A 26,106-nucleotide genomic window follows, 5' to 3' on the forward strand; every position below is an offset into this window, starting at 1 on the left:
TTATGTCTTGGTTACGGATGTAACCTCAGTTCCCCAATGGAGGGAAAGAGACGTTGTGTCGAACCGACAGATGGGGTTTGTCTCGAGAACCTATCAACTTCGACTAGACTTAGAAAAGGCCAATAAAATTTGCATGCCGGACTCCGTCCCCGGATATCCGGGTATAAAAGGGAGACAGCCTGCTGCATTCATTCACCTTTGGGCTGAGAACCCTGCAGTGGGCGGCACGTGTTGCGGCATGAGGGACACAATGTCTCGTTCCCTCCATTGGGGAACTGAGGTTACATCCGTAACCAAGACATTACCTTTCTGTCGGTTTCTCGACCTTGTGTCGGGCCGACAGACGGGGTTCCTATGGAAAACGTTATGACGCTGAGCCGCATCACAATATCTGGCGAAGCGACGCTGACTGGCCTGTGCGCGTCAGACGTGGGCGCTGAAGCGAAATTGTAACCTTCCAGTGGATAGGTAGGGGGTCCCAGAGCTTTTGGAAACGTGGGAAGCCCCCGCCTTTGGCCTTCAAGGTACTGTAAGTCCTCAATGGGGGAAAGCACAACACAGATCATTTCCTACCATTGGGAGGTTTATTTAGTGAAGAAACCAACATGGTTTTGCCGTTTAGGGGGAACTCATGGAAGGAATGTGCGGACTGAAGGAGTTTACCGCAAGGTGGATGTCCACCTAGGGAAGGTCATTGGTTGTCATGGTGGGAACCAATCATGAGGATACATCAGACGGAACCACCCTGCTGTGGGGTTACTACGTCTGGAGCACTATGACTCGTTAGAGCTATGCGTAGATAACTCAGCTGGTACCTGGCCTAAGAGGCCAGGGCTGCTCTGCTCAGCCCGCCACCAGGAGGTGCTTGGTGATGGATGTAATGCCTATTCTTCAACCAGTGGGGGAAGAAGGGTGGCGAAAATAGCACACTGACCCACCTAGGAGGGGCGAAGGTGCTTTTGCAGCCATACGCCCTACCGGCGGCCGGTCTTACCCGATGACCTGCAAAACTCGAGCTGACACCGGTTTGACGCGTGGCTGTTGAAACACGCAAAGGTGTTGGGCGTAGCCAAACCCGCAGCTCTGCAGATGTCTGCCAGAGATGCGCCCTGAGCCAGTGCCCACGAGGATGCTATACTCCGGGTGGAGTGAGCTCTCACTGCCAGCGGGCGATCTTGGGACCGGTACGTCCTCTTGAAGCTCTGTGTGCCATCCAAGTAGAGGCGCAATGTGCATACTTGACACAACACGGATAGGGTTGGGTCTTCCATCCCGGTGGGGAGCACCTGTAAGTTCAACACCTGGAACTTAGGGCACGTAGCCGGGCCGGGGACTCAGGATAACTTGAGAATTGCTGGGCCCGAGTTCTAGGCAATCTGTGTACTCTGAGAATCCTTGTAGGTATCCTACCCTCTTTATGGAGGTGAGCACCATCAGGAGAACCATCATCATCGTGAGGTGAGAAAGAGCAGCATCTCCGAGGGGCTCGAAAAGTGGCCTCTTGAAGTCCGCCAGGACCACATCAAGGTTGCAAGATAGTTCGGAGTGTGGACGAGGCGGTAGCCTTCTTGCACCCCTAAGGAACCTAATGATCAGGTTGTGCTGTCCTAGAGACTTACCAGCAACCGGGTCGTGATGAGCAGCAATGGCGGCTAAATACACCTTCAGTGTGGAAGGGGAGAGATTACTCTCGAGTCTCTGGAAGAACTCTGTAGCCAGTTTTGGAGCAGTTTCATGTGCAACCTGAGGGGTATCACCCCCGCCGAGGACGCCATGTGTCCTAGGACTCTCTGAATTGTTTCAGGGGGTCCTCTGGCTGCTTGAAAAGGTTAAAGGGTAGTGACTGGGTAGTCAGTCGCGCTTTAATCGAGCTCCATACTGAGAAAAAAGATGCTCTGCCCAAGGGGGAGCTTTCTCTTTTCACTGTTGACCTGTAGTCCCAAGCGATCTGGGTGCTGGAGCACCAGGTCCCTGTGTGTACTCAACAGATACTGATCTGCCTGCCCCTCGAAAGCAAACCGTAGGATTGGGCGATGATGAGGGAGAAACCAGACATGAAAGTACGTATCCTTCAGGACGCTTGCCATGAACCAATCCTGACATCTGATAGACGTCAGGATGCGGTTCTAAATGAGCATCCTGAATGGCAGCTTGTGTAGGTGCCTGTTCAGAATACGCAGATGTCGAATGGGGCGCAATCCTCCGTTTTTCGGGACGATGAAGTACGGGCTGTAAGGCCCGTTGAACATCTCGGCTAGAGGGACGAGCACGATCACTTCCTTCACCAGAAGGGTGGGGAACCTCGGCCCGAAGCTCTGGAGCATCCTTGGCTCTGACTGAGGTTGAGAGGATGTCCCGAAACTTGGGCGGGCGTCTGGTGAGTTGGATCGTGTAGACGGATCGTATCCCTTAGCCACCGTGACGGTTTGGGAAGCTCCTGTCAGGCTCCCGGGGACCGAAACAGGGGGTACTGCTCCCGCCCAAAAATTGTTTAGAGAGATCGTTCACCTCCTCGCCAACGGTGAGTGCATGGACACTCGACACGCCAATGCATAGTCCATGAATTTCTCGAGGACCATAACTGGTGAGGTGATCTTTTAGTGGTTGATTGAGTCCGTAACAGAAAAAATGTCCAGTATATGATTATGTCACAGGTCGGGATGGGTCAAGCCGGACTACGCCCACCCCTGAACCAGGACCACCTCGAGGAGCGTATCAGAGGGAGAAATCGGAGACAGAATAAAATTTCAACAAGTTTTATTTAGAAGTAAAAGCAATTTGAAAATCCTAGTCTAAAATCTTCTTCCTTCTTGCCCTCAGGAATCGAAGGTGAACAGTACAACAACCAGGGTCTCTCCCGCTCTCTTCCTCAGTGCGGGCCCTGTAGTGAATGGGGCGGTGGACAGGTAAATTGTCAGGTAGGTCTTTCCCAGGTGGAGATGCAGTAAACAGGCGAACGGCCCGGTAAGTCTCTCTGGTAAGTAAATATTTCCAACCTCCCTTCCTTCACAGGTACGAGATCCGGAGCAGATGGCCGTCAGTCAGGTACGTATACAGCAGATTCACACTCTGATGATGGGGTGGCGAGGGAATCTTTACAGGGTAAGCGAATAATTTCAACCTCCCTCTCTCCACAGGCACAGAAACTGGAACAGAGGAATACTCCAGACAAAGTGTACCAACCCCGTTCGTAACAGAAGGACAGCCACTTCTCTCAGCACAGGTGACTATAAGGATACAGTAGACTCGAAGTCAACCGGTTGCACAGGGCTCCTACTGAAACAGACAGAAGGGATACTTCAAGTAAGCATACGGTTCACATGAGTTGGAAGGGGACGAACACTTCTCACGATACAGATGAATTGCGGGAATTCCCTAGACTCAAGTCGACAGGCTGAGCAAGACCTCTTCTGGCCTAGATGAAGTGGATATTCCAGACAGAACGGACCGGCTTTACGTTCACAGCAGAGGGACAGTCACTTCTCCCCACACAGGTGGGCTCCCAGGTTGCAGCAGGCTCAAAGTCGATGGGCTGAACGGGACCTCTACCGGAGCAGACAGAAAGGGTGCTTCACACAAGGTATACAGTTCATGTGCATAGAAGGGAGTGAGCACTTCTCACAATACGGCTGCGTTGCAGGAATACAGCAGACTCAACGTCAGCGGGATGAATGGGACTTCTACGGAGACAGACCACGAACAATTCAACAAGGCATCTCGTCTCTTATTCACTCAAACAGAGGGGTTAATTCAGAGTCCAGATGATAATTCCTCAACATCCACTCAGTTAGAACAGAGCAATGACACAGAACTCTCACTATTGACAGTAGACCAGCGTAGCACAGGGAGAGTGCACGGCAAAGGGAATGTATCTTCCACACACACAGCAATTCCACTTCTAGCATATAAGGTGGGGGAAACGTCAATCTTAGGCACTGAAATCTCACTTCACGACGTGCAATTTAAAGCCCGCACTCACCCTTGGGTCTCTGTCCGAGGGGGCCGCGTTCATCAATGCTGCAAAGGGTATTTCGGGATGTTTTTCTTCACAAACACAGGCAGAGTTCACATCACCATTTATGATGGAGAAAGAGACAGGAGGTCGGCAATGAATCAGTACAATCCACTCGGTGACATTTATGATCGTGATCCACACACTCCAAACCACATCCAATTCAGTGTCGAATACATGCAATTACGAGACTCAGTTCTCGACTACCTAGCTCCTCTCCAATGCAAACAGGATATTTCACTTTCCCTCTGTTGCCCTCGAGTCCCTCATCAAGTCCACACTCTCCTCTTCATTCACCCGCACTCCAATAACTGCAACCACTCGATAAAACGACTTCTCACGGGAGAGAACCACCCCGACAGTCTCTTTCTCTTGCTTTTTATACTCTCTCAAGTGCTGACAGGACCTCACTCAAACCCCTAAGGTAAATTCCCCACACCTGTTTCCAATCGGTCATTTGGGGTTGTCATGGCAACAGACGCACACACAGGCCTGGGACCGGTGTTACACTCAAAGTGTCCCAGCGGAAACACGGCTTCAACGGGAATAAGTTCCATATACCATTTGTCACACCGTGACAATTATATAAAAAATAAAGCAACAAGGAACTAAAGCAATCCATGAAAACATCAAATAACTGGGACACTGAAACAACAACTGACAAACGAAACACAAGGGCTATATTTACACTTGGAATAACAAGCGGGCAATCAAGGAACACCTGACAATAATAAACACTAAACCAATTTCCGATTTACTTCAGAGAGTGATTTTTTTTGTTTGTTGGAGTTCCTTTAAAAACTATAGTTCTCGTAGTTTCATCTTTATTGAAAGACATTAGACATAATACATTTTTAGCTGGGGTAGAAGAGTGAAGCACCCGAGTAAGCAAATCAAACATTTTGACCACCACACAAAGTATAGAACATGCACAAATCATGTTTGTCTCATAAGAAGGTTACAACAAGAATAATAGGCAACAACAAAGCAGTTAAGCCAGAAAAAAACAGGAGCACTTTATTTTAATGTGTCCTTTGTTACATGTTACAAGTATTTAATATAGTAATAACGGAAAATTGTGCTTCGTTGCAAACCAACCCTAAACCAAACAATGAGTAGAACAATAAGTTGTTACAACCATGGTTGTTTTGTGTGGTGTTTCTCAAATTCACAAATTACTGCATTGAACACAAATATATTACATTACACTATAGTTTCAGATAATACAAATGAACAACTACACAACATTTCTTAAATAACTCCATATAAAGCATGAGTCTAAAATAAATAAACAGCTCAGGCCCTTTAGGTAAATGTTTCTTACAAATGTTGATAGAGAAGTTGTTATGTTGACTTAATTAACACAATCCAATGGTAAAATGTAAACGAATGAAGGTGACAGATAAAGTCTTACTTAAGATAAACCTTGGTTCTGTTAAATTGTTGATCCTGGCAGATCATTGGTCAGTGTGTGCCAACGCTCAACCTTCTGGCCTTTATTTTTGAGACAGTCTATCCAGTGCTGAAGAGCGTCACCCTGTGAGTTACATCCTAGCAACACGCCACCTGTCAGATCAAAACATAATAAAGCTGATTAACATCATGTATTGTAGTCCTCAAGAATTGATTTGATGATGATTTGTAATTTGCTATCAGCTAAGGCAGGTTGTATTAAGTCAAGGACACTGTCATCAAAAGAGCATTTCATTGGAGATTACAGGGGCGGCGCTAGGGGTGGGCTAAGGGGGCTGAAGCCCCGAAAGTTTTCAGTACAGCCCCGAATGTTTTATTACCATGCCATGTACAACTGAGGGCCATTTACATTTTGCGTCTTTTGCGCATCTACCCAAGGGTAAATGTGTGTGGGTCCTTCTTCGTAAATGTAAAAACAACGCAGATTCTGTGGCGTAGTAAGTAAAAGGCATGATGAGTAGATCTGACACTACATAAGACTGCAAGATTGATTTCACCTTTTGTTTAATTAAATTCACATCACATATCAGATCATACAGGCATTTGTTTTCAAAAATATTTAAAAATGGCTAACAACACACGCTAGTCTTGTGGACCTCCTCAGAATGGTGACTTAAGGAAGTGCAGACATAAAGGGCACTAGACACGAGTCTGCAAGGGTACATAGGAGTGCATTTTTGGGACAGACTTGAGATCATCACGACGGAAAGAGGAAGCAGTGCTTTCTAATGGCTCTCGCGGTACTTTGATGTCATAGGCTAAGGTTCCACGCAGAGCCGCATGTAGGCGACCACACTGCTGTCTCATTGTTGTCATGTATGAATGGAGCTGCCGGTTTTTAAAGTTCTAAAAAAATGTATCAAATCATTCATTTAAAAAAAATCTGTAATGTTTATGTATATTTGACATCCACGACACTTCTCCCATCTGTTCTGTGATTGGTCGTTCACAAGGATTCCTGGGTAGGTGACTTTAGCGCAGTCTCCGAAGATGAAGGGTTCACTAAAGACCGCATCGAGGGCACATAGACGGTGCTCGTGAGCATACTTCTGAGCCATAAAAAGACGAAGGGGCACCCTACGGACTCGTAGGCTTGGTGAGCACGCGCAATTGAAGTCCACGAGAACACAAGTCCACATGTAGAGTGCCACTAAGAGCTAAGCTAACGCTAACACCACACCGGCTCTCTTTACCCAGCATTTTCCTTGCTAATGTACGATCATTAGTGAACAAAATGGATGAGATTCGACTCCGCATCATCAACAACAAAAGACTTTTGAACTGCAATGTCATAATCTTCACGGAAACATGGCTACACAGCGGCATACCGGACAACGCTATTGAGTTAGCGGGCTACAACACACACCGCGCGGATAGAACGGCAGAGGAATCCGGTAAGACAAGAGGAGGTGGACTGTGCATTTATGTCAATAAAGCTTGGTGCACGAACTCTGTTATTGTCGGGAGACACTGCTCGGCTAACCTTGAGTTTCTCATGGTTAAATGTAGACCGTTTTATCTGCCACGGGAATTCACTTCCACCATTATAACGGCAGCTTATATTCCACCGGATGCTGATGCCAAGCTTGCTATGAAAGAACTTCATGCAGCCATCAGTAAACAACAGACTGCTCACCCGGAGGCTGCATTTATTGTTGCGGGAGATTTTAATCACTCAAACTTAAAGACAGTGCTCCCTAAATTTCATCAGCATGTTTCCTGCCACACAAGAGGAAACAAAACTTTAGACCATGTCTATACAAACATGGCTGAAGCTTACACCGCAACCCCCCTCCCCCACCTGGGTCAATCTGATCACCTTTCTTTGTTCCTCACCCCCAAGTATTCACCTCTCATTAATCGTGTGAAGCCATCAATGAAGACCATCAAGGTGTGGCCTGCGGGGGCAGACTTCACACTCCAGGAAAGGTTTCTACACACAGACTGGAGTATGTTTGCTTCTCAGGCCACCAGTGGCTCTCACACGGACATTGACAGCTACACCTCCTCTGTATTGGACTACATCAATACCACCATTGATAGTGTCACAACTCAAAAGCAGATCACCATATACCCTAATCAGAAGCCATGGATGAACAAGGAAGTGCGCCTCCTGTTGAAAGCACGCAACACCGCCTTCAGATCAGGTGATGCACAGGCCTATAGTACTTCCAGGGCAAATCTGAAGAGGGGCATCAAAAAGGCCAAGCACTGCTACAAGTTGAAGCTAGAGGAGCATTTTACCAATTCTGACCCTCGACGCATGTGGCAGGGCATCCAGGCCATTAGTGACTATAAACCCAACCACTCCATCCCCATAACCACAGATGCTGCCTTTCTGAACGAGCTTAATGACTTTTATGCACGCTTTGAGAGAGACAATAAGGAACCCGCCACCAGGCTCACACCTTCCACCGACCACCCAATCATCACAGTAAATTCCACAGATGTTTTCACTGCACTAAGCCGGATAAATGCGCGCAAGGCTGCTGGCCCTGACGGCATCCCTGGTCGCGTACTCCGGGCATGTGCGGAGCAGCTCGCTGGGGTCTTCACGGACATCTTCAACCTGTCCCTCGCCCAACCAGTGGTTCCAGCATGTTTCAAATCCACCTCCATTGTGCCCATTCCAAAACATTCCAGCCCGACATGCCTGAACGACTACCGCCCTGTAGCACTCACACCCATTGTTATGAAGTGCTTTGAGCGGCTGGTCCTGTCACACCTAAAAGACTCTTTACCATCCACACTGGACCCATACCAATTTGCCTACCGTAGCAATAGGAGCACAGATGATGCAGTGTCCATGGCGCTGCACTCCGTGCTCACACACCTGGACAATAAGGACACTTATGCACGCATGCTGTTTGTAGACTTCAGCTCTGCATTCAATACCGTAATCCCTTCCAAGCTAATCATCAAACTTGGAAACCTAGGCATTAACAATACAACCTGCAACTGGATTATGGATTTCCTGACGAACAGGCCTCAGCTTGTTAGGCTAGGCAACATCTGCTCCACCACAACCACCCTCAACACTGGTGTACCACAGGGCTGCGTACTGAGCCCCTTTCTCTACTCCCTTTTCACACTCGACTGCAGGCCTGTGAATGGATCTAACTCCCTCATCAAGTTTGCAGACGATACAACAGTGATTGGTCTCATCAGCAACAACGATGAGACTGCTTACAGGGAGGAGGTACGGCACCTGGCCACATGGTGCTCAAACAACAACCTGCTCCTTAACACTTCAAAGACAAAGGAGATCATCGTGGACTTAAGGAAGGCGAAAGGAGGCACACACGACCCCATCCACATTAACGGGACGGCTGTTGAACGTGTTTCCAGTTTTAAGTTCCTGGGGACCCACATTTCGGAGGACCTGTCCTGGACCACCAACACCTCATGCCTGGTCAAGAAGGCTCACCAGCGTCTCTTCTTTCTGAGGACACTGAAGAAGAACCAACTGTCTTCAACTATCCTGGTGAACTTCTATCGCTGCACGATAGAGAGCATCCTGACCAACTGTGTCACAGTCTGGTACGGGAACTGTTCTGTTGCTGAGCGCAAGGCACTGCAGCGGGTGGTGAAAACAGCCCAGCGCATCACAGGAACTACACTCCCTTCCATTGAGGACATCCAGAAGAAACGCTGTCTGCGTCGAGCTCGCAGCATTCTCAAGGACTCCTCTCACCCCGCTCATAGACTGTTTACTCTCCTGCCTTCCGGTAGGCGCTTCAGGTGCCTCCGGGCAAGAACCAGCAGACTAGGAAACAGCTTTTTTCCGGGAGCTGTTTCATTATTGAACTCTGCTCCCCACTGATTTCACTACCTCTCATAACTTTAACTTAATGCTGCTATTACAATGTTTACATTGCACTACAGGGCTGCCATGCATGACGGAACTGTACACACCAGTACTTCATGTATCTGCTCTACCGGACTGTTTACACGCATCATTTGCACTCTATACTGCTCACTTGCACACCAGGAACATTACACTGAATGCTCATTTGCACTAATGGACTACTCTCATAACTGCATTAACTCATCTACTGCACTGTAACTTTCATAACTGCATTAACTCATCTACTTCACTGTAACCTTAATAACTGCATTAACTCATCTACTGCACTGTAACTTTAATTACTGCACTAACTCACCTACTGCACTGTAACTCATCTATTGCATTATTGCATCTATCGCATAACTAACTGCATCTACTCATCTATTGCACTATAACTTCAATAACTGCATTAACTCATCTACTGCACTGTGACTGTATATCTGCATCTACTCATGTATTGCACCGTACCTTTAATAACCACATTAACTCATCTACTGCACTGTAACTTTAATAACTGCATTAACTCATCTACTGCACTGTAACTGTATATCTGCATCTACTCATGTATTGCACCGTACCTTTAATAACCACATTAACTCATCTACTGCACTGTAACTTTAATAGCTAATGTCTGTAACTAATGCACACTCAAATCACTTGCACTATTGTATAGTCTATATTGTTATCTGTTCATAACCTCCTGTACATTAATGTTCACAGTATATAGCCTTCTGTATATATTGTTCATAGTACATACCGATTGTCATATTTTCATAGTACATGCCCAACGTAAATTATTTTCCTAATATTGTATTCTGTATTTATTCACACTGTATATCTGCACTTGCTAATTGCACTTCTGGTTAGACCTAAACTACATTTCGTTACACTGTACCTGTATATGTGTAATGACAATAAAGTTGAATCTAATCTAATCTAAAATTAAGGACAGGGCCTATGTCGGTACACTAACCACAGGGCATTCAGTACCTGGTATAAGAGATTACGTATTTTTGTAAGCTTACCCGGAAGTAACAACAACGCTGGTTTCCTCGACAGGAAGCCTATGCATTTTTTCCATACGCTTTTGGAACATCGCAAAAGACAAGCCTTGTGATTAACAACGGTTTATGATGTTTACATGTTTTGTCAATCAAAATAATCTTTACAAATGAACACCACATTTGCTACTTTTGAAGCCGAAGTCCAATCGGCTGAAGTAAAAAGCTAACACAAGATGCTAAAACAGACTGAACTTAAGATCGCTCGATATCAACTTTGTTAAAAATGTGTTCCCTGGAAATTTTACTCCGTGAATGAATCCACATCTATGTTTAATAGATTGGTGCCCATGTTGAATTATTTTTGAGCTTGATATGCGCGATGAGGTAGTCACTTTTAGCAACTTGTTAGCAACCAACGTTTTTAAACCAAAATAAGGCTTTACAAATTCACAAGCGGGTTATAATTGGTTTGTTTTATGTCACAGAATAAAACGCAAATATATTTAAAGGTTTGTTTACAACAGATCTTATTTCAGACGATTTACCAAAAACCCATTCAAAAAAACATATGCTGCGTCCCAATTCGCCAACTTTCACTATGCACTAAAAGTATGTACTGTTTTGTAATGGAAAGTATATACATTTTAGTGTGTAGCAAAACAATATGCACACACTGGGACATACTAACAGAGGTCGCGTTAACCAAAAATACTTATTAATTTTATGTTTGACAAGAGAAATATCATATATGTAAACAACTTCAACTTTAATGAGTCTTCAGTTGTATTAAAACACAATTAATTTAGTTCAGAGAGCAAACGCATGTACATAGGCTAGCGATGATGTCACATTTGGAGCGATAGAACCGAAAATCCTAAAATGCTTACTCGCTTCCGGGTTTTGCACATAAAAATATGTCATCTCTGAGCCTCCCTACTGGCTCCGACACTATTCCCCTCTATCTTGCGCTTGGGAGTTTAAGCTCCCTTGGGGTCTACCGTTACTATTTTGAATGTGATTGGCGCCTGTTAACACTTAAATAACAAACCTGAGTAAACAACCAATGTCCAGTAATGTGCAATGCGGTCACGAACAGACGAAGGTGGCCCGTTAATTTTTTTTCATATGGGCACGGACCTGACTTGCAACACCACTGTATTCGAACACATTTGTGGAGGTCTCTGGGCTAAGCCCCGGATATCCACTCAGCCTAGAACCGCCCCTGTTCGAGAACATATAATGCTTTGGTTCTTGGAAAAGAAAATACTAATACAAGTATTTATTTTGAACATCACACAAAACAGTTGTTGCTTGATCTCAATTTAAGGTCGGTTTGGACATTAAAAACCAATTTAGTTGTTTATAAGGAATTGACAACCATAATAATAATAAATTAAACATGCATCTCAATACTGCATGCAATCAACAAAACCTATGTGATGCTTTATTTGGAGATATAATAGTGAATAGTATGCATCTCAGATTTAAAACAGTGACGAATTACTGCTTACCAATGAAATCATTGGACCTCCCCAAATCATAGTCCCAGACCGAAACTTCTAATGTCTTGGCGGATAACTCATTAAATGTGATCTCATAAAAAAACTCCTGAAACAAGATGAATAGACAACAGCAGAATAGACAAATTAGTTTATTTAATATAGCGATTATCACAAGTAATTTTACAATACAATATATTCTTGATTTTGTTTTAGAAAAAAAAAATGTTTATTCAGTAAAAGTCCAGCTTCAGACCATGAACAGGAGTGCGTTTCCCAGATGATGACTTGCTGGTTAACCACCAACTAGATCAGTGTTTCCCAACCAAGTCCTACGTGGCACCCCTGCTGATGAGTTAAATCAGGTGTTTCATATTGGGAGAGATCAAAAACATTCTGTCAGGGGTCATGGACTGGGTTGGGAAACACTCAGGGCTTGACATTCATTTTTTTGCTAACCGCCCACAATGGCTAGTGGTTTTCTAAAGTTACTACCCACTCAGCATTTTCACAGGCCACAATTCTATTGTTGGGAATATACATTATGATTTTATGAAGTTATGAAGTTGAAATTGAATGAATTGATGAGAGTACAATTACTTGATTTAACTACATTGAAAAGCCTTACAAATATCGATTGACCACCCAAATATATCAGCTGGTATTCAACACAATACTCACTTGCATTCACACGTAGTCTGTGAAGCATCTACATTTCTTCCAAATAGCGTGTAGGTTCTGAAACGGTAGTTCAATTCGAAGGTCTTTCGGAGGTCTCATTTGCCGACCGCGTAAGTCATCAAGGTTGTCTCATTGCAGTTAACAAAAGATGATAAAATCCCATTTATTTCTCTTAAGACGTAATCGTTGTAGTTCTTTCTTACCTTGAAATGTAACGGTTGCCTTTAAAAAAAAAACCTGAATAATAAACCTTGATGCACCTGACAAATGCGACCTCCAGAGGGAGGAGCCTTCGAACCGAGACGCATCTAGTATCTTCGTCTTTTTGAGCTCAATGGACTAGGGGTAAAGGACTTCACCATCACACTATCTTGTAGCGATGCTGTCTTAACCTGCTTAAATGACATGCTGGTGGTATGTCCAACAGACTTTTCCATTCACAAGCTGGGCGCAGGGAGTGCATATTGTTCGTTATTTCACATGACTTCAAAAATACTAAAAAAGAAAACAACAATCAAAAAATTATATTCAACCAGCCAAAATGGCTGTGGCTGTCTTGCTGGCGACAGCTGAAATCTACCCGCATTTGGCGGCTGTTAATGTCAAGCCCTGCTCAACACTGTTTTCCAAAAGTGACTATTCGCACATTCGACTATTCGTTCAAGTCATGTTTGTTCAACAGTATATATAATAATTAACATTATTTAATCCATTCCGATCAAATCAATGTTAAAATGATTGTTGTAAATAACAAACATGACATCTTAATTCTCTTATTTTTGTTCTCTGTTGTTTTATCATAACATTTATTGAGCATTACGGGTGTAGGCTAGAGTGCACTGTGTATGCAAACAATTTGCTTAAAAACATGATCTATGTAATAGACATAAAATATACATTCTAATATACCTCATTAAACTCAGGGTTCAGAGTCTTTTTGATGACTGCAGTCTTATGCTTGGATTTCTTCTTAAGGTCAGGTTTGAGATATCTGTTGAAAACATTGAAAGCAAACAACTGTTTTTTTAAGTTAATATAAAGCCTCTTCAGAATACACTTAGTCTTCAGTGGGCATTTTCCTACCAGAAATGAGCATCCCTATGCCCTGTTTCCTTAGATGGGCTAAGCACTTTAGGTGAGCTTTTTGGAGGGTGTAGGGCGCACAGAATTCAGCACACAGTTGTTCCATTTAAATGCTCATTTGGTCTAATAATGTCTACAATAATTGTGTCTTATTTTATTTTTTATTTATTATTCTTTATAAATACAGGAGAAACCTGTAAATATTTGAGCTTTATAAATCATATTTTACACAAACAAAACATGTACCAATGCGATCAATGAACACTTAAAGTTTGTTTCTAGAACCTAACGTTACCATATGATAACAGCAAAAGTGACAGAGATAACTTTACAACTAACCCCATGGGTGTTGTTCATAGTCAGAAGGTTAATTAAAATCTAATCAATTTATTAATTAGTCAAGAATTCTGTTTGAACATAGATAACTCAATAAAATTCTGTCTAAAAACGTATTTTGTTTTAAGTTTGTACATCTGTCTATAATAGAAAGATATCTAGACATCTATCATGCAGCCATCCCTCATTTAACCATCCTTCTATTATAGATCAATACATAAGGATATATTAATTAGAAAATGCTGCACAATTAAAACAAAACCATAATTGCCAATTACTCTCCCTGATCTTTTCATTTCATTCATGATTTTGATTGATGTCATTTACATTATTTCATCTCATTGTCACTGTGTGAAATGTGTCCATATTTTTCAAAGCCTTTGTTCAACAGTTGCTGAGATGTCTCAATATGTTTTAGGCGACTGGATTTGGTGACTCTCACAACCAACTGAGAAATAAGAAAAAAAAACATTTGAACAAAAATGTACTTTCATGCCGCCAAAACACTCTTTGTCCTATATCTCCATGAATACACATAAAAACATTTCAAAAGGTCACAGAAGACTACCTTTGACAACGAGAGAAAAATTCCAAACGCACAAATTGCTCGACCCCACATGATCAGACACTGGAATATGGAATAAGTTTATTCTTGGCGGATATTGTAAAAGCACTGCTGTAAACATGCTTTTGCTTGTTTTCTTCTCAGCTGTAATTATTTTCAGGGGTAATCATGTCATAGATGCCTTTCATATAGCTTAACTTGTATCAAACCTGCATTAAATAGATATAAGAGGCACTGAGGCAAATAGAAAAATAGAAACATCTTCCATTAACCTCTATCTAATATCTGTCAGGATAAATTATATTCACAAACGCTTGATCAACAGCATCATTGCATCTGAAGAAAAGGTCTTTAAACAGCACATAAAACCAAAATTTGTAAGAATCAATACAATTATTTTTAAGAACAATAAACTAATAGTTGAATTAGAGAAAACACTTATTGCCTCCCAAATATCAGCCCTAATAAACCAACGATGATTCATAAAATCACCGACAGTGGAATTATAATTAATATGGTTAAAATGGACACAGTTAATGTGATTTTGCAAAGACAAATTTTGAATGAGTTGATTCTTAGCTGTCATCACAATAATGTGGAAAAATGTTGTTACCAGCAGTGCAAATATTTATAGGTTTACATATGCATCAAGCTGTAGTTTTATACTCACATTTTCACATATGGGTCAGAGAAGCCATTAACGTCCATAGCTGCTAAGTGGGCACAGCGGCGAACCCCCACACATAGCCCACCTTTGGCATGCTCTTTAGCTTCTGTCTGTCCTAACCTTTCCGCATACTGGGATGCCGACAGAAATTGCAGACATAGTAGCAGACGACCTCGCTCTTCCAAATTGCGCTGCTGCTCACTATCCCACTGTACACAAGCACAAAATTGGTTTCACACATCTAAAATGGATTGTTATGTTACCGTAGGTACTGTTGTTTAATCATAATCATATTCATGTGACTTGAAATTTTAAATGTTCATACTATTAAAACTTCACTCTCATTTCCACAACTTGGGGATAGGCCTTAAGACATGGTTATTATGGTAATGGAAATGTACATATTGCATGAGCTTTGGCTTAAAGAGAAGTTGCCAGGTGACACATATGCCGCTTAATGAAAAACAGAAATACCCCGGTACACAAGGTGGAGCTTTTTGCAACTTTATGCTTCTTAAACTTGCTTGCCACACAGAAAAATAATTTATCCTGCTCCCTATTTGTCAATGTGTGCTCTCCAAAACCGTTTCAGCAGCTCCAGGTCCTTGAATAACGACAAGTTTCTAACACGACACGTCAAACCAATAAAATGAGCCTGAGGCGCAAAAAAATGACGCATTTACGCCTGCCGTTTTGCGCGTCGGTGTGCACTCGAGGCGTTAAACGTGGATGATAAACACGTGCGATTATCCTCCCGGTGTGGACAGGCCATTAGAATGTTACTGCTTGTTGCTTAGCAACAGACAAAGAGAAACTGAACTCATGTGCCTCATATCACAAGCTTTATACAGTCACCAAAACCTTGTTGTTTCATCATTATAATTAAGTCAAAAAGTGACAAAAGCATGAGTATAATGATTTAAACAACAACATCAGTAAGGTCAGCAACGTTTGTATTTGTCTTGGACTGCTTTTGTCCCCTAGATCTGACATCAGTAGCCTACATTTAATCCATTTACAAGTGAGCAAAGAAAATAAAAAAATAATGTGTCAAGTAAAATAAAAGTGTTTTTTTTGCTTTGCTCTTTCACATAAGACTAATGTTACATAGTACCGATATAGCACAACTGCTGGTGCATTTATCAGATAACACAATACTTAATACAAATGTGGGAAAATGGATGTCAATAGTGTTTGGCATCAGAAATATTTGCCTTGAATAGGTCATCAGAGGAAACGACAAAGCAATTTATTGTTATCACAATCTATTCAATGTTAAGAAGCTCCTCTGAATATGAGGCAGCAGGGAGTCAATTGTGAAAAGGAAAAGCAAAAAGCATTAAGGAAGTCAAGTGAGAAAACTATTAGGGAAGCAGAAAACATGGAGCCGGAGGCTCCATGAGGAGCAGAAAGGACATAAACATTGAGTGTGTCATTTGTGTCCCTAGGCACTGCTATATATTGTTAGTGATTTATGTTATTTTCAGCTGTATGTGAGTCACAATTTATCCCTGTGTCAAGGCTAAGACACAGACGAATAGATTCTGATCATGTGCTCAATTTAAAGTTTTTTAAATTCTGAAAATGTGGTTGATTTTATTTCATCATTAGGGTGTGATTGTATCTATTTAAATCTAATTATAACCGCCTCTAAACTAATTATTAGTCTGCAGTCCACTAAACAAGCATCTCTGTGCGTCAGTACATCTGGTAATTAGATGTTACACTGCAAGATATAAAAAGCATTCCTATAAGATAATTTTACAGATGACCGAATGATATAGCTGAATGTTTCGAGAACAAAGCTTGAATTGCCAATGTGGGATTGATGAACCTACATTTAGCCTTGGAGAACATGTCAGAAAAATAAACAACTGTTATCTTTACCTCTCTCAGATAGCAGGAGATTCCTCTCATAGCTGAACTCATTGCTGTTGGAGATGACAACTGATAGACAGAGAGAAATATACACATATATTACATCCACAGTGACTATTGAAGAACCAACAAAACACTAACCTTAAATTGATAGTTTACCCAAACAAATTATTTGATCATTTAGTCATTCTCATGTCATTCCAAACATTTATGACAGCATTTTTCTTTTGTGTTTCACAGGGTCATACATGTCATTAGTGTTAATAAACAATTAAGATTTTTGGGGGGTGGACAACTATTCTTTTGACTACAACTGGCATAAAGGTTTAGGGATAGTTCACCCTAAATCACAAATTTGTTATTATTTACTCAGCCTTATATCATATAAGCACCCAATGAATTTTTATATATTTTGAATCATAACATAGGGAGTGGATTACTGATGGTTTTGGTGAAAGAAAGTATAATATAATATCATAGAATCCCTTATTTGATGACGTTTCCATTTCTTATCACCAAATATGCCTTCATGACACTTGAATCCGTTTCTCATATCTGCAGGTGGGCCAGTGCCCCACCAAAATATTCATCCACTTGTTTACACGTGAATGTGTCAAGCATTATTTAACAAATATTTTTTGTAATATAACTTTAGTATTTTAATTCATAAAATAGAATGAATATATATAGGAATTTAGCACTTGGGTACATGACAGTTTACTAACCCACTGCATTTAGGTCTGTCTTGAGATAGAAAATAGAAGTTGACAATAGTAGCATAACTGCCACTATAAAAATATGCAGCCCCAAAACGCAGAGAAATGTCAACATATATCAATAATGCAAAGTCATCCCATAAGGTTTTTTCATGGTAATATTTTCTCAGGCAATACAGTTGCAGTAAGCTGCATAACCAAGATAACTGCAAACAATCATACAATCGTGACCTTTGCACTTGAGTATAAAGGTGGTTTACACTTTTTTGATTGGCTGGTCCGAACGCTAGTTAGATTGCCTCCCCTGCCCCCACTGGACTGCATTCATATTATTTTATTTGGATCCGACCGCCCAGCAGCTGAATCAAATCTTGCCTTAACATCTGACTCAAATCCTCAGCTCATTAAGGGAGAGATCCATGAACTGAAGTAAGCATGCCAGTAAAAGGAAGACATAGAAAATATGCAGAGCAGTGGCTTTCCAGGAACGGGTTTGGGAACCAGAGATTTAGAAAGAAAGACATAGAATGCACTGCATGTCGCTTGCTTATTTTGCTCAAAAGCATGATGTATCCAAGTCTACATGTCATAATGAATTAGGTACAATGCTTATAACCACATCTCCAGACCTGTAGTTCCAACCATGCAACTTTGTGATGCTGTTTATGAAAGTTAGTTGTCACAATGGTTTCTGGAAATACGTTAAAATGAATCGTTAAACTATGTAGATACAACGGAACTTGCAACCATAGTTAGCTAATGGTGCTGTGGTGAATATACAGCCCCCGTGGACACCAGTCTTAAAGACCAACACCTACACCTACATTCATCAGAATGTATTGAGTTCCATTTATTGAGTTCTGCCAGAAAGAAATGAATAAAACACCTTAATACAATTTGGATTGACAGCCATACTGTTTAGTTTGGAAAGCACAAGGTAAGATTTGAGAACCGTGCTCTAGATGGTTCAGCACAGTAACCACACAGTCATCAGTGCCGCTGTGATTTTGATTGGAAAACTGATGAGGATTATGATGGTTCTTAACCTTTTTCTCAAGCTTCCACACCACAAGCCTGCAGGTTAAGGCAACTGGATGATAGCCTTTATACTCTTGAGGACTAGGTCTTGATAATTAATCTACAAAGGTTTTCAAAACAATAGCAGAAAGACCATCCAGCCCAATGCCTCTTTGGTGTCAAGACATAAGCTACAACAATATCATCCCCTTTTATTTGTGGTTAAGGTACAGAGTCATCAATATTGATATCCTTCTGTACATTACTGTACATTACTGCAATCAGAAGATTTAACATCAAACCTCCAAATAAATCTCTCTGAAAAGTGAGGTGTACTATGATTGTCCAGTTAACCAGTGCGTAGTGATTGGTTGAATACCGCAAGCCTCTGATGGATATGTAACGCCTCTTACCACATTTGGAACACCAGGTTCCAAGGCAATTGTACTGACAGGTACGCCTACCTTTCTTGTGAATACATTAGGGTGGTCTTAGTCAAATCATATCTCAAACTGACGTAGATTTGTGGTGGTGTGCTTACACGAGGCGATTCAGGCAGGGCTGGGTGAGCATTCACTTTTAGATAGAATGCATCTTTTCTTCCAACATTGCAATATTTGCAATTTTACGTGTTTAATACATGCATGGGCAACTTATAACACACCAAAGACACAGAGAAACACATATTCGCGCCGTATGAACCCTTTGAAATATATACACTCGCCTAAAGGATTATTAGGAACACCATACTAATACTGTGTTTGACCCCCTTTCGCCTTCAGAACTGCCTTAATTCTACCTGGCATTGATTCAACAAGGTGCTGAAAGCATTCTTTAGAAATGTTGGCCCATATTAATAGGATAGCATCTTGCAGTTGATGGAGATTTGTGGGATGCATGAAGCTCCCGTTCCACCACATCTCAAAGATGCTCTATTGGGTTGAGATCTGGAGACTGTGGGGTCCATTTTAGTACAGTGAACTCATTGTCATGTTCAAGAAACCAATTTAAAATGATTCGAGCTTTGTGACATGGTGCATTATACTGCTGGAAGCAGCCATCAGAGGATGGCTACATGGTGGTCATAGAGGGATGGACATGGTCAGAAACAATGCTCAGGTAGGCCGTGGCATTTAATCGATGCCCAATTGGCACTAAGGGGCCTAAAGTGTGCCAAGAAAACATCCCCCACACCATTACACCACCACCATAATTGCATTGAGAAATTTAACAGGTGTTCCTAATAATCCTTTAGGTGAGTGTAAGTGGCTTTGTTTTGTCTCAAGATGCACACCTGTAATGTATTCTTCTAAGGCATTTTTATAAAAGCGACATAAATGTCTTAATTCAACTAAGGCAAAGTCCTGGCTTAAGATAAGACACGTCTGTGAAACCAGACCTATAAATCTTATTTTAAGTTTAAGCGTATTAAACTGGTCCAATTTTACAAGTATCGGGTCCCTATTTTTAAAAACCAAGTGTTTCTGATTTATACGTGCTTTGACATCCTTGGTGATGTAAGGCTAGTAATTAGAGGACAACAAAGGTTCCCTTCCAAAGCTTGTAAACTCTCCTTGGCACTCGTGTCTAAGGCTAACAATGCTGCAGGTCAGGTTGCATCTGCCCTGTATGCCATGCATCTCGAGAAGTGGACTAGTCAGTGACATCATCTAAGCTTTTTGTGAGGCAGTTTTTTGTGGTGAAAAAGGAGAGAGAGGCTTTCAACAAGATTTTGCCTTGATGATATATATATACCATTGAGATCCTGTTCTGCATTTGGTGGCAGCCCAGGCACTCAGACTTGCACATCTCTCTCTCTCTTTCTTTCTGCCTCGTTCAGATGAGTGTGTGCGTGCAGGGGAGCCTCTATTCAAGCAGGACTGATTTCTGAACCAGAAGTGGCAGCCCTCCTCATGTGAAGACCGATGAGATAAAGACCTGTTACTCTATCTCCATCGAGCAAAGGACACCGGCAAGACACTGCAACCCACACTAAGTTTTTCTACTGCTATTCTTCTTTCCCCTACTTTCTATTGTGTTTTCAGTACATTCAGACTATCCACCATAGATGCACATACACACTTACACAGCGGAGACCTCATCAAAATCTTTGTTCCTTCTGCACAGGTCATCCACAGTCAGCTTGTCTCGTTGTAGGGCTCTGGAACTGTCAGTCATCTGTCAACAAGGCAGACTTCACCACTCAGTCTAACCTCAATAGTATGGCACTGACTGGAACATGGATCTGCAAATAGAACACTGCTACTCCATCAGCCCTCTCCACCAACTTCACCCACACCTGTCCCCTCAACCTGAACCCTTCTCATCTCCTGAAGGCTATCTTTCCGCAACTACTGACTCAACTCACACACATTATAAACACATCCACCACCACTGGTATTTTCCACAACTCATTTAAAAAGAAACCAACACTTGAACCCTCAGTGTTCATCAACTACAGACCAATCTCACTCCTGTCCTTCCTCTTCAGGGCCCTCTAAAGGGTAGCATATAACTACTTATCTGCTAATATCTCACAGAATGACATCCTGGACAGTCAACAATCCGGCTTCAAGAAAGGACATTCTACAGAGACTGCTCTCCTGTCTGTCATTGAAAGCCTACAGGCAAGAGCTAAGTCCTTGTCAGGTGTTCTTATTCTGCTTGACCTCTCTGACCCATTTTACGCAGTGAACCACAGATCCTGCTGTACACTCTCTCCAAAATGGGCATCTCTGGAATTGCACTTACTTGGTTTGACTCGTTTCTCACAGGCAGATCCTTTAAGGTTTCTTGGAGAGACAAGACATCCAGATCTCACCAGGTGACAACTGGAGTTCATCAGGGATCAGTTCTTGCCCCTCTCCTCTTTTTTTATACATACCACCTCCCTTGGTCCAATTATTAAGGGATATAGGTTATCATAATATTTTTATGCAGACAATATGCAGCTTTCCCTCTATTTTCTGCCAGATGACCCCAGCATCTCTGCCCGTTTTGACAGCCATGTTTGATGGCCAGCTGAAATTCACCTCTCACATCGCAGCAACATGAACATGCACATGAACAATATCAGAATATCAGGAAAATCAGACACTTCCTGTCTGCAATTCTTTATTGGCTGTCCTTCCATCCAATGCAGTCAAGCCCTTTCAAATGATCCAGAATGCATCAGCACGTCTGGTGTTCAATCAGCCTATATGTAACAGCAAAATCTCCCTATTACCTTAACACACTGCTGTAGTTCTAAATCCCCTCCTGCCATCTTCAGTCTGAAAGTGAGCAATGCCTGGTTGTTCCATCACCACAAGGCACCAAATCGTTTGCAAAAACCTTAACTAATTTGGTTCCTCTGTGGTGGAATGAACTGCCAGCCTCTACCAAGCTGCAGCATCCATAACAACTTTCAAAAAAAAAATAACTGCATTTATCTGACTAACCAATAACTGTTTCTTTTTTATGTCTAATCAGGAAAATGTATTTATATTGTTCATTCACACCCTTGCTTACTTCAGCTTTAATATTCCTCAACTCAACTCAACTTTATTTATATAGCGCTTTTTACAATTTTCATTGATTATTATTCCTAGTAGTATGGCCTCTTAAACTATTGTTTAAGACACATTCTAAAAGTATATTATATATTAACCCATGAAATTATGCAGGCCCTACCCTCTCTGGAGTTATTTTTTAATGCTTTGTACTTTAAGTCTTAAAAAGAGGGTCACATCCACTCCCATAGCAACCAGAAACACCATATTTTAACATTTCTTTTGAAGATCAAAGAAAACCACTAGGGGACTGATTGACACAATGGTGTATAAATAATGGAAAAATTATGATTTTATTTAAAGGAATAATTCACCTTCGAAATGAAAATTCTGTCATTATTTACACACCCTCTTGTCATTTCAAACCTGTATGAATTTCTTTCTTCTGCAGAACACAAAAAAAATTTGAAAATTGAAAACGTCTTGGTTACGTATGTAACCTCAGTTCCCTGATGGAGGGAACGAGACGTTGTGTCGAGAACGACAGATGGGGTTCGCCCTTGAGAACCAATCAACTCTGACTACTATAGAAAAGGCCAATGAAATTTGGCGAATGCAATTTGCATGCCGGGCTCCGCCCCCGGAAATCCGGTATAAAAGGAGGCCGGCGTGCAGCATTCACTTACCTTTGTTCTGAAGAGCCTGAGACCTCTCAAACTGCAGCAGAATACGATACGTGTTCGTGGCATAAGGGACACAACGTCTCGTTCCCTCCATCAGGGAACTGAGGTTACATACGTAACCAAGACGTTCCCTTTCTGTCGGTCTCTCGACGTTGTGTCGAGAACGACAGATGGGGTTGCCTATGGAAAACGCCACAACGCTGTATCGCGTCACAATCTCTAGCGAAGCGACGGTAACAAGCCTGGGCGTGTCATCTCGAAGCTTTCGTGAGACTGTAACCTTCCAGTGTGGTGGTCGGGGGGTTCCAGAGCTTTCTTGGAGAAAGATGGGTACAGCCCTGACCGGTAACTTTCACGGACGGGGCCTTAGCTCTCTATAGGCGAGAGGCCATCCAGATCAGTTTACACCGGGTAAGCGCGACTCTTAATCAGAGAAGCGCTACAGAGGCCACCTCCTACCCGTGGGGAGGAATATGGTGGATATAGGTATGGTCTCGTCCTTGGAGGAGAACGCATGGAACGTGCGGACTGAGTAGTTAACCGCGAGGTGGAGGCCCACCTGGGGAAGCTCATGGGTTACCAGGAGTGGGAACCATTCTCATGAGGATACATCAGACGGAACAGCCCACGGAGGGGGTGTTACAGACGTCCGGTAGCACTAGGTCCGGTTAGAGCTATCTGTGATAGCTCACATGGTATCCCGGCCTAAGGGGGAAGGCTGCTCTGCCCAGCCAGCCCCCAGGGGGTGCTTGTTTGGTGATGGATGGAATGCCTATTCTTAACCAGTGTCTGGGTAAGAAGGGAGGCTGGTGAGGTACCAGTTTCTTAGCGATGTGTTCGGGTAAGAAGAAAAGGTAAATAGCACACTGACCCAACCTGTTAGAGGGTGGAAAGGTGCTTTCGCAGGCATACGCCCCCCCGGATGCCAGTCCTACATGTCGCCACGCAGGACGTGGGCTGACACCGGGTTTACGCAAAGGTTGTTAACCCTTGCGAAGGTGTTTGGGCATAGCCCAACCCGCAGCTCTACAGATGTCTGCTAGAGAGGCGCTTCTGCCAGTGTCCAGGAGGTGGCTAAACTCCGTGTGGAGTGAGCCCTCACTGCCAATGGGCATGGGAGATTCTGAGATCGGAATGCCGTCGTAACGGCGTCCACGACCCAGTGCGCCAGCCTCTGTTTGGAGACAGCCTTCCCCTTCTGCTGTCCTCCAACAGACACGGAGCTGGTCAGAGCTTCAGAGCTCTGCGTGCGGTCCAGTACGTACTGGACACAACACTAATCGGGTTGGGTCTTCCTCCCCTATGGGGAGCGCCTGCAAGTTCACCACTTGGCCCCGGAGGGAGTAGTGGGAACTTCTTGGGCACGCATCCGGGCCTGGGTCTCAAGATAACGTGAGAGTTTCCAGGGCCGAGTTTAAGGCAATCCAGGGACACGGAGGATGCTCGGTGGTCCCCTACCCTCTTGAAAGAAGTGAGCGCCGTCAGGAGGGCCGTCTTACTCTATGAGGAAGATCGGAACCTCCGAGGGGCTCTTTGGGGGGCCCTGAGGCTCCCCAGGACCACTTAGGGTCCCAAGAGGGTATGGAGCGGAGATGAGGCGGATTCCGCCCTCTCGCTGCTTAGGAACCTGGTGACCAGGTCGTGTTGCCCTAGAAACTTTCCACCGACTGAGTCGTGATGAGTGGCAATAGCGACTACATACACTTTCAGTGTGGAAGGGAGATGTTAGTCTCCAGTCTCGTGAGGAGGGGAACACAATCCTGATCAAGCACCTCAGTGGGTCTTTCTCGTTGAGAAAGACACCAGGACGAGAAGAGGCACCGTCTAGAGGCGTGTAACCGCCTAGTAGATGGGGCCCTAGCCTGGGTGATGGTCTCAGCAGTATAGGGGGAGTAGCCATCTTAGGATCTTCTCGTCCCGTCTAGAGACCAGACATGGGTGTTCCAGAGGTCTGATCTGGGATGCCAGAACGTGTCCTTCCCCTGAGAGAGCAGGTCCTCTGTCAGGGGAATGGTTCAGGGGGAGTCGCTGTCCAGAGCATCGGCTCTGAGGCCAAGTGCGGTTAGACCGGTGTGGTGTAACCAATAACACTTGGTGCTCCTGCTCCCTGACCTTGCACAGAGTCTGTACAAGAAGGCTCCTGGGGGGGGGAAGGTGTGCTTCCGCCCATCCCGCGGCCAGCTGTGCGCAAGGATATCCGTGCCGAGGGCAGGGACTATCAAGCGGGCAAATGGTGGTGTTACGGGAGGTGAACAGGTTTTACCTGGGCCTACCCGAACAGCCTCCAAATGAGCTGGACTGCACGGGGGTGGAGTCGCCACTCTCCACGAGGCATAAACTGGCGAGAAAGCACGTCGGCTGTCTAGTTCAGTTTGCCCGGGGTGTGTGGCCTGCAGGGAACGAGTCACCTGTTGACTCCACCGGAGGAGGCGTCGAGCAAGTTGTGTTTAGCTGCTGTGTGCGAACGCCACCCTGACGATCTGTATTCGCTACAGCTATAGTGCTGTCCTCGGAACAGCACGTGCATGTCTCGCACGAGAGGCCGTAGCCTGCTCAGTGCAAGTAGCATAGCCCACAACTCTTGGCAATTGATATGCCAGCGCAGGCGGGGGTTCGTCCAACACCCCACCTGCGTGCCCGTTGCACACTACACCGCACCCCTGCAGGGAGACTTCAGTCGTCACCACGACCTGCCTCATAACCTGCTCAGAGGGACCTGAGTCCGTCGAAAAAGTCATAAAGACTAGGGGTTATGGTGCGTCGGCAGCAGGGCAGCATCACCATGCGCCTGCTGCCGGTGTGCCACGCTCTCCTCGGAACTCGACTCTGAAACCAGTGTTGGAGCGGTGTCATGTGCATCAACTCGAGGGGTATTAGCCCGCGAGGACGCCATGTGTCCCAGGAGCCTCTGAATTGTTTCAGGGGGACCGCTGTCTGCCTAAAATGTTCATTTCAGAAAGTTCAACACTGGTTGGGCACAACTGCGGACAGGTGTGCCGACATGGTGACAGAGCTGAGTTCCATACCGAGAAAGAGGATGCTCTGCACTGGGGAGAGCTTGCCCCTCTCTTGGTTGACCTGGAGTCCCAATCGACCTAGGTGCCGGAGCACCAGGTCCCTTTGTGTACATAACAGATCTCGCGAGTGTGCCAAG

At 43.8% G+C, this 26,106-nt stretch overlaps 1 protein-coding gene across 2 annotated transcripts in view; it reads right to left on the reverse strand.

The window, feature by feature from the left end:
• Positions 1-5,110: 5,110 nt before the first annotated feature.
• LOC130438705 (double C2-like domain-containing protein alpha) overlaps positions 5,111-26,106 on the reverse strand; it is a 56,655-nt gene continuing 35,659 nt past the window's right edge. For both annotated transcript variants that reach the window (XM_056770791.1, XM_056770790.1), the window contains exons 7-11: positions 17,055-17,114; positions 15,171-15,376; positions 13,426-13,507; positions 11,848-11,944; positions 5,111-5,578 (exon numbers count right to left, since the gene is read on the reverse strand). In XM_056770791.1, the coding sequence (XP_056626769.1) occupies positions 5,448-5,578; positions 11,848-11,944; positions 13,426-13,507; positions 15,171-15,376; positions 17,055-17,114 (576 nt within the window). In that variant the 3' untranslated portion in view covers positions 5,111-5,447. The remainder of the gene's footprint in view (positions 5,579-11,847; positions 11,945-13,425; positions 13,508-15,170; positions 15,377-17,054; positions 17,115-26,106) is intronic.

This window comes from Triplophysa dalaica, chromosome 17 (genome assembly GCF_015846415.1).
Source record: "Triplophysa dalaica isolate WHDGS20190420 chromosome 17, ASM1584641v1, whole genome shotgun sequence".
NCBI lineage: Eukaryota > Metazoa > Chordata > Actinopteri > Cypriniformes > Nemacheilidae > Triplophysa > Triplophysa dalaica.